Source organism: Carassius auratus, chromosome 8 (genome assembly GCF_003368295.1).
Source record: "Carassius auratus strain Wakin chromosome 8, ASM336829v1, whole genome shotgun sequence".
NCBI lineage: Eukaryota > Metazoa > Chordata > Actinopteri > Cypriniformes > Cyprinidae > Carassius > Carassius auratus.
Window position 1 is genome coordinate 27,478,253 of NC_039250.1, and position 9,717 is coordinate 27,487,969.

General features: G+C 34.1%; 2 protein-coding genes across 2 annotated transcripts; both read left to right on the top strand.

Annotated features, from left to right (window-relative positions):
* Nucleotides 1-826: 826 nt before the first annotated feature.
* nppb (natriuretic peptide B) lies at nucleotides 827-2,112 on the top strand. The gene is made up of 3 exons (XM_026268821.1): nucleotides 827-1,131; nucleotides 1,618-1,876; nucleotides 2,029-2,112. The coding sequence occupies exons 1-3, from the start codon at nucleotides 1,015-1,017 to the stop codon at nucleotides 2,040-2,042; spliced, it is 390 nt and encodes a 129-aa protein (XP_026124606.1). The 5' UTR covers nucleotides 827-1,014; the 3' UTR covers nucleotides 2,043-2,112.
* A 3,253-nt stretch (nucleotides 2,113-5,365) lies between these two features.
* Nucleotides 5,366-7,710, top strand: LOC113107830 (natriuretic peptides A-like). Its single transcript, XM_026270591.1, has 2 exons — nucleotides 5,366-5,531; nucleotides 6,212-7,710. Exons 1-2 carry the CDS (start codon nucleotides 5,418-5,420, stop codon nucleotides 6,497-6,499), a joined length of 402 nt encoding a protein of 133 aa, XP_026126376.1. The 5' UTR covers nucleotides 5,366-5,417; the 3' UTR covers nucleotides 6,500-7,710.
* The last annotated feature ends 2,007 nt before the right edge of the window (nucleotides 7,711-9,717 follow it).

Here is a 9,717-nt window from a genome sequence, read left to right on the forward strand (position 1 = left end):
TGTTTTACTCTTATTGGGAAGAATATTTGAATAACCGGGGTATTTTTTATTTTATTTTATTTTTTAAATTTTTTTCACTATAAAGAACCTTTTGCACAATTGAAAATGTTACAATCACGTTAAAGGTTGTTCACGAAACCACTGATGCCAGTAAAGAACCTTTATTTTTTTTTAAAAGAGTGAAGCCTGCATCTAATCATTTTCTATAACTAAATCATTACTCTAAAATTATACAAATATATTTGGAACATATATCGCAAACATGGTCCCTTTCCTCCTTTCATGTTTACCGATGTCTCAGTTCTCAATTAGATCTCTCTAGTTGACAGTACGTCAGCATAGCAACAGATGGTCCAAATGTTTTATTAGTTAATGGTTTATTAGTGCTTATATGAAGTGCATTCTGCATGACAATCTACATCCCTAATCATATCTAAACTTAACAACTAGCCTACTGTACCTTACTAACTATTAATAAGCAGCAAAATATGGGTTTATTAAGACAAAAGTAATAGTTAATTGGTAGCATACTAGCATAAGTATTAAGGACATTAAAATAAAATGTGACTGGATCTTGAGACCATTGATTTATGCTCACAGTTAAATCTTATTAATGTGTTTTAATATATTTTCAGCCTATAAACCGCTCACTCTAACATTGTCAGTGGCATTGTTAATTATTATTCAGTTAGATAAACCTATGTAGCCTACTGTAACTTGCTTTAAAGTGCCATGTTAGACACGTGATGTGAATGATTTCAGGGAACAGGGGTATAATCAAATCATTAAGGTGTTCCCGTCTCTGTCTGGCCCATTTGGACTCGTCTGTAAGCTTTAAAGGACTGATTTCCGACAGCTCCCTTTATCAGACTGAGGTGTCGGAATGCACCGTCATTCTTCACATTACTGGCGCGTCAAACTTTGAAGTAGAAAAAGAGCTCGAGGCTCCTAAGAGAGCAGGCCTATACAGACAACGACAAACGAGACAGAGGAGCAGCTAAAACATCAGGAAACATGAAATCGATTGACATTCTTCTAGTCGGCCTTCTCTTGCTCTTCAGCGTTCAGCTCATGAGCGCGTTCCCGCTGCAAAACACAGCCTTAATCACCGAGGACAGGGATGTCTTAAAGGTAAGACCAACATCTCATGATATAATGCGTGATTTGACCAAGTGTGACATGTTTAACCAGTGAAGAACCAGTTTATAGTTTCTGTGAAGTTTAGGCTTACAGTCAGTGTTTTGTGTTTGTACAAAAGTGTCATTCATCTATCAGTTCCTCTGATTTTAGGGAATACTAATGGTTAAGGTGCAGGGATATGGTAAAGACTACATTTTTGGATTAAAATGTTGTTCCAGGGTCAAAAAAAAAAAAAAAAAAAAAAAAATGATATTGGCATTGATACGCAAACATTGACTCTGGCGTGCATATGATACGCTTGACAACGCTAATCCTACCCATTGCGTGCCATATGCAATTTGATCAGTTTCTGCGTATATACACAGTATGCCAAATCGAAACATAAAGTCATGCTATTGATCGGGTTGGAATGAGACAGAAAAACTTGCTTAATGCTCACCCAGGGCAAACTAATGAGCCACATGTGGCCCTTTATAGCTTCTTCTACAGCGACTGGAGGAGTCCATTCCCGCTTCTTCTCAAGAACAAACACTGATGAGAGTGGAAGAAGAGGAGGATAATCCTGAACAAACGCGCTTTGAACCTCAACCCAAGACTGACACGAGCGACTATCTGTCTGCTCGGGACTTGAGGACAGTCCGGCGAGACTCCAAGAGATATTCCGGGTGTTTCGGGCGCAAACTGGACAGAATCGGCTCCATGTCGTCCCTGGGCTGCAGCACCGCCGGACGCTCAGGTAACCACTTCATTTATGTGTCGCACGGTTAAAATTGGCATAACATACTTTGAATAAAAAAAAACAAAAAACAAATAAACTGTTCTGGACAACAATGTTTATGTTTCACTAACTTACACATTCTCTTTTTTTCTCTCTCTCTTTTTATTCAGGTTCTAAGTGGTGAAGTTTTCATGCTTAGGAGCTTCTACAAAAAAAAAAATAAAAAAAAAAATAAAGTTTAACTTATTAATTGCTGGGATTACTTTAAAGACTTATTTCTACTTGATCTGACCTTACAATTACGTTTGTTGGTGTAACCTAATGTATTCAGGTTGATTTAGTCATATTGAATTACATTAATATATTTATATTAATATATAAAAATATTAATATATATATTTTTACTGTTATTATCTATGACTCCAAAATGTTTTTAACCATGCATATTTATTTATATATTTATTCAATTGTTTAAATAGTCCAGTTTTATATTTATGTGCAAATTTAATTTAATTGTCATTCAGATCAGTTGCAATAAATTTATAATGCAATGTATAATAATAAACATGCCTTTCAGAAATGTTTCTTTTTTTTGTTTTGTTTCATTTCCTTTTGTTTTAGTTCTTTGGTCAAAATTTACCTGAACACATGCACAATGAGTTTTCACGGAATACATAATAAGCTTCTTTAAATTATAATGTTATAATATTATATTGAATGCTAGAAAGTTCTAAAAAAGTTCTAAAGTATAGTTTATGATGAAGAATAAAGTTCTTGCACTGTTTGCCCAATAACAACGTGGTTATATTGATCAAACTGTCCCTTGGAGTCTAGAAAGTCCTCGGTCCTTCTTCAGGGCATCATTATCAGCTGAACCTGTTTCAGCACCATGGAGAGCAGCAGCGCTTCACATTACTCAAGGGAACTCAAGGTCACTATCCCGGGTTAGATACAACATTTCAGTGACATTCAGTATAATTTAGGCCTATGTTATCACAAGGTTTGGTGGTGACATTTAGAACAAAATGTGTTTCGGTTGTTAATGAATAGGGGCAACCAGAGGTAGTTAATTAGCTCCGAACTGAAATTGGCAAGTTGGTTCAAGTTGTCACATGTTTGCCACATGTTTTATTTATATCAAATTATTAATAAAAAAAAAATTATTATTTTATATTATTATTGGTGCTGTCAAATGATTAATCACAATTAATCGTATCCAAAATAAAAGTTTTAGTTTACATAATATATGTGTGTGTACTTTGCATATTTATCATGTATATGTAAATACATTCACATGCATGTATATATTTAAGAAAAAAATGTTTATATATGAAATACATTTATGTATAATATAAACATAATTATATAAATATATTCATGTAATTATTTCCCAAATATATACTGTATGCACGTGTATTATTTTTTTTTTTTTTTGATGTGATTAATCGCGATTAATCGCTTGACAGCATTAAATATTATTGTTATATTGTGTTTTTATTATTTTAGCATAATTGAGACACTATTTTAGTTTTTATTAATACTTAGTAGTAGTAGTAATAGGGTTGATAGGGTAATGTTGGACAATTCTGGCCTTTTTTAATTGTGTCTCATATCTCCATTTAAAGCCAAAACAATCAATCAAAATCTTTTATTAAATAATTTTATTATAAAATCTCCATGTGCCCTTATTATATAAGAAGAAATTCTTCAGATATTGTACTTAATGGGAAGAAATTGGACATATATCATATGTACATATGGCTCCTTGTGCCAAAATAATTTGAGACACTATTTTTGGGTGTACATTCAACACTCCTGGTTAAATACATAACCATGTTTGCTTAATTAATTTAGTAGGCCTGCAGTGTGTTTGCTATCTTCATCAGTTTCAAAAACAGTTGTCTCAAAAACAAATAGCCTATATGTTCATATGTGGATTGTTAAATACAACTATATAACTAAAATCTAACTAAAAGAAGCAACAATAATAATAACCGTGTAATGAAGTCAAAAATATACAACTGGACTTGATAGCACAATAATTTCATAAATGTTTAAAAAAGATTTAAACTTTGGAACATGGATTGTCTTTAAAACTGTTAAAAATAATAATAATAATAATAATAATAATAATAATAATAATAATAATAATAATAATAATAATAATAATAATAATAATAATAATAATAAAACTTCCGTACTGTGCACATGATAAGAATATGGAATATGTATTTTCAAAAGCATGTGCTAAGCAAATTGTAATGATAAAGACACTTCATAACAAAAAATAGTAGTCCTTGTTGTTAAGGACCTATCATGGACCAGAGACCCATTGCCCTATAGTCTTAAAATTTTTAATCTGGATATTATAACAAATTATATTTATGCATTATAAGCCCAAATATTTAACGAAAAAAACATGCATGGTGTTTAACTTCCTTAATGCACATTTTATCAATTGAATAATACAGCGTATTTGACTGTCCCACATTACTTAAAACATGCTGTCTCACCTTTAAAACATCTTTTTCTAAAGTGGGACGACAAAGATTGCTTCAAATAGAAAAATAGCACATTTTGATGTACAACAACAATAATAAAAATAATAATAAACTTTAATTAAAGTTTGGTAGTTTTTGATTCGTGTTAGTCATTTTTATTCATATTTTATTAGATTTTATATATAGTTTTTATTATTTTTTCAGTTATTTTATTTACTAAAGTTTTAGTTATTTTAGTACATTAACTTAATCTAGAAGAAAATGAGAAATTAAGTTTTTAAGCAGATTTTTTTAATAAAAATAAATCACTCACACACAGACAAAGTTATAGTCTTAGTTGAGTATAATAACCCTGTTTTATACTTGTTTATTGTTTAATACTTTTTAAACGCAGATCTGATGGATGCTGGCTTTTACTTTTGACAGTATTATACATATCTAATATTCACTGGAGTAAAACATTTAACTTGTTTCATTGTCCCCTATCAGCTGCTTCATTTATTCTGCAACAAAACATTAACCACATTATTTTATAATTAGCCATTTGACAGACAAATAACTACACTTCACTTATTTTCTTTGCCAAAGAAACCTATTGTCAGATTTTGATTGCCTATGATAACCAGTTTACAGAAATGAGTTAAGTTATCATTAACATGCACGTGGGTAAACGTTCTTTATTATTTTTCCATAAAGTCATCATTCCTGACCTATATATAGACCTTCATCTGTTTTAACCCCTTATGGTTTAGTTGTAGTTTGTATCAGTTGTGAGGTGATGCCGAAATCATGTGGGCCACTCGTGCAGCGGATGCATTCCCCATGATGCCTGAGGTCACTGTTTGTGTCCGAGTTACACACCCAGCACAGCACATCACTGTCCCAAACAGACACTTAAAAGGAAATCTGCTCCAGGAGCGTTATCACAGACGAGGTGTTGGAATGCACTTCACACAGTTTACAGAGGATGAGCTCCTGACAGTCAACTGTCCCTATATAAGAGCCAAGCAGACAGACGGCCAGCTCAGAGAGGAAGAGCCCGCAGCCCGCAGACAGAGATGATCAGAGGACTTATTCTCACAGGACTACTGGTCCTGCTTCGGCACCAGATGGATGTACACGCGCACATGCTGAGCAGACACAGTCCCGTCACCAACATGGCCAAGCTGAAGGTATGTCTGCTTTGAATCCTTCAAATAAAGAAATAACTATGTATAGAGAACTCGCAGTTAAACTAGAACATTTGGATCTGTTTACTCTAGGAACTGTGATAAAAAGTGGTAACTTGCATGCATTTTCTACATCACTTAACACAAAAAAATGTAAAGTAATGTAGTTTGGTTGACTGAATGTTAAAGAGATGGTCTACCCATAAATGAAAATTAAAGTTGTTCCAAATTCTTCTGATGAACAAAGGAGATATTTCAAAGAATGTGGGTAGCCAAACACTTGCTGGCACCCACTGACTTCCATAGTGTTATGGGGACCAGAAACTGTTCGGTTATCCACATTCTTCGAAATCCTTTTAATTTTCAACAGAAAAAAAGATAATCAGGTTTGGAACAACCTGATGGAGAGCAAATGCTGACCGGAATTTCATTTTTGGGTGAACTTTCCCTTTAAATAATATTGACTTGAATAAAACCAGTTGTTTTCAGATGCTACCATTTTTGGTCCTTTTTCACACTGTTAATTTCATCAAGGCCTTAAACCGAATGATATTTAATGCAATCCAAACAGGAAAAAACGATTATATAATTGAGCATGCAAAGGATACTACAAGCATAGTAAATTAGAGTTAAAAGAAACCATTTCAACAGGATGTCTAGGTTGACTCTGTTCTGGTCTCCAGAGCTTGCTGCAGCAGTTTGAGGAGGCCCTGGCCGCAGAAGAGGCTCCTGAGAGAGCCGTCGATTATGAGGACAGCAACACGGCACTGGAGCAGAGCCCGGCTTCTGCGTCCTGGGACAGAGACAGAGAGGAGGACAGCAACCCCTCGGATGGTTTAGAGACACAGAGAAAGCACCTCATAGATCTCCTCATGTCAACCCGGAGCAAAAGCCTGTCTGGCTGTTTCGGGGGACGGCTGGACCGCATAGGGTCCTCCAGCACCCTTGGGTGCAACTCTCAAAAAGGTTAGCTATGATGAGTGAAACAGTGACACTGAGATTGCAATATATATTTATGATATATATAAATTATTTTACATGAGGGCAGTTATCCATGAAGCTTTTAGGTAAAATGTACATGTATCTAAGAGAGGGAAAATATCCCAATAAATCTAAGCTAAGGTTTTGTAACTTTCACCGTTTGTTCCTCCAGTTTTTATTTACCTTTGTCTTTACAAGTAATTTTACATAGTTCTGTGTGTCAAATGAACTCAAATATCACGTTAACTGTGAGGGGGGAAAAAAACGAAAGAAAAAACAAATGTTGAAAATGTAAAAGATACTGGTGATTTTCTGTCAGGATATTATCTAGGCCTCATTAGTTAAAGCAAGAACTAACCTTAACTAACAATGAGCAATGCATTTATTACAGTATTGATATCACAGTTAGATAATAAAAATACAACTGTTCATTGTCAGTTCATGTTGACTTATGTCCATTAGTTTATTTTAACAAATATAACTTTTGATTTTAATAATGTAAAATATAACATTGTTTTCATGTTAACAGAACCTTATTTTGAAGTGCTGCCTATAAAACACAATATAATCTGTTATTCAAAATGTTTTGAGAAAAAAAAAAAAAAAAAAAACCTGTGAAAAATAAACAGGGAACATGTATTTATGTTAACATATTAACAGCACATCGGGCTTTCGTATGTTATAATATAATAACATTGGGCCTTTTGTAGTATAAACATCAGTGTAGTATAAATATGAGCTCATAAAATGGCATGCATGTAATTATGGTCGACACAGAAAACACATTTCTAGAGTAGAAAACGAAGATGAACTTAGAATGTTACAAAATACATGTTAAACGGAAACTGTGTGGAAATGAATGTAACATGGAAATTAAACCAGCAAGACTTTGTCTATATTTTGCAATGCCTGTTGTGCTTTGTCATCTGATGGTTCATATTTGTTTGATGTATTTATTATGTGCAAGTAGTTGAGTGCTAATAAGTTTGTATAAATGCAATATATGTCAAAAATCACGAGCGTGAATAATGTTTAACATATTCTGCATTCATTTATGAGGTCAATGAGATTGTAATACTGCAATTCTGCTTTTAATGAAGAATAACAAACCCAGATAAACATGAATTGCTACAGTATTTGTTAGTGCTGTTATTCCCCTTGTCACAAGCCAAAACTGTACTTAGAAATAAAATGTAATATACCAGTTTGTACAATACGAACAGATTTTAAGAGGCTTTCGATTTTCTCGAAACGAAACTCAATAACTAAGGGCTAACACATTCATGAGGAATCTACTCATTTACCGCCCACACCATCTCTTCTAATGGCCATTATCAGACTCATTACAGGACACATCAGCACTGCACTATAATGAGTCCAACAGCTGCAGGTGCTTATCCACACCTTAAAAAACTCCAGCCGTGGCAGCCTTAATCCTATTACACAAGCTCAGCGGGCTCGCTCCTGATTGCATGAATAATGACCGCTGCTCTTATTAGAGACGTCAGTCCTCTGCTCCGTGACTGTTAGAGACTGATGTCTTGGGCCTGGTGTGAATCCAGCGAGAATTGGACGGGGATGAGCGTGTCAGAGCTGACGCTGAGGACTGCGGTTAGTCTGAGGGCTCATTCACACCGCACTGAGAGATAAAGTGGCAGGTTTGATGTATGACCATAGGCAAAACGCCCTCCAGGCGGCAGACAGTCGTTCTTAGACTTTCTTACACTCTTACTGGGTTCATCTCTGTCAGGAAAGGGTTTTTCATCCATCTGAAAGTAATGATGTACGTGGTCAATTCAGGTCAGCTGCGTTTGAGGGAATATCAGCACATACTGTAGTCAGTATGGACACGGCTGGTTCTGTTAAGTTTATTAAATAAACACACACACCCCACACCCAGCAGACACTGTGTGCATCATGGGAGAATTCGGCCTGAAAGTTCAGAATATTATATTATATTATATTATATTATATTATATTATATTATATTATATTATATTATATTATATTGTATTCTTCTTCACTTATTTTAATGGCAGTGAAAAAAACAAAAAAACAAAAAAAAAAACCCGGGAACAAAAAATTCATAGCTAGATTTTTATGTATCCCGCATATATAACATGCATTGCAATTATTATGCATTTATACATTTTCACACTTTTTTTAATAATTTGAAAAAATTCCAGTTTGATTGAAAACCCTACACAAAAGTCATTCTCAGAGGTATTTACTCTGCGATTGACTCAAGTGATGATTTTTTTGTTTTTCTCTCTCTTCTTCAGAAATCACATTTGATTTTTAATTTCAAGCATGTTCGTCACTATTGTCACCATAGTAAAGAAAGACACTAACTTTTGAAAGTGATTGTGGCAATATTGCTCATTGTGACGGAAATGATGCCACAACTGAAAACATCATATTAATATATCTTACATCATATACAGTACAGACCAAAAGTTTGCACACACCTTCTCATTCAAAGAGTTTTCTTTATTTTGATGACTATGAATGTAGATTCACACTGAAGGCATTAAGGGCTATTTGAGCAAGAGGAGAGTGATGGGGAGCTGCGCCAGATGACCTGGCCTCCACAGTCACCGGACCTGAACCCAATCCAGATGGTTTAGGGGTGAGCTGGACCACAGACAGAAGGAAAAAGGGCCAACAAGTGCTGAGCATCTCTCGGGGAACTCCTTCAAGACTGTTGGAAGACCATTTCAGGTGACTACCTCTTGAAGCTCATCAAGAGAAAGCCAAGAGTGTACAAAGCAGTAATCAAAGCTAAAGGTGGCTACTTTGAAGAACCTAGAATATGACATATTTTCAGTTGTTTCACACTTTTTTGTTATGTATATAATTCCACATGTGTTAATTCATAGTTTTGATGCCTTCAGTGTGAATCTACAATTTTCATAGTCATGAAAATAAAGAAAACTCTTTGAATGAGAAGGTGTGTCCAAACTTTTGGTCTGTACTGTATATATAATATTATACATTATATAAACACGTAAATAGGATTAACCTGTTAAATGTCACTCACTATTTTGAACCAAAATTTGTGAATATAATTCATGACTAAAAACATTTTGTAACATGATTTTGATGTACCAGTTTCATGGTAATGCAATGGTTGAATTAAAAAATGGGTTTCAAAGGATGAATTTTGAGTTTTGTTTTCAAGTGATATATGATTTCTGATGATTTCTAA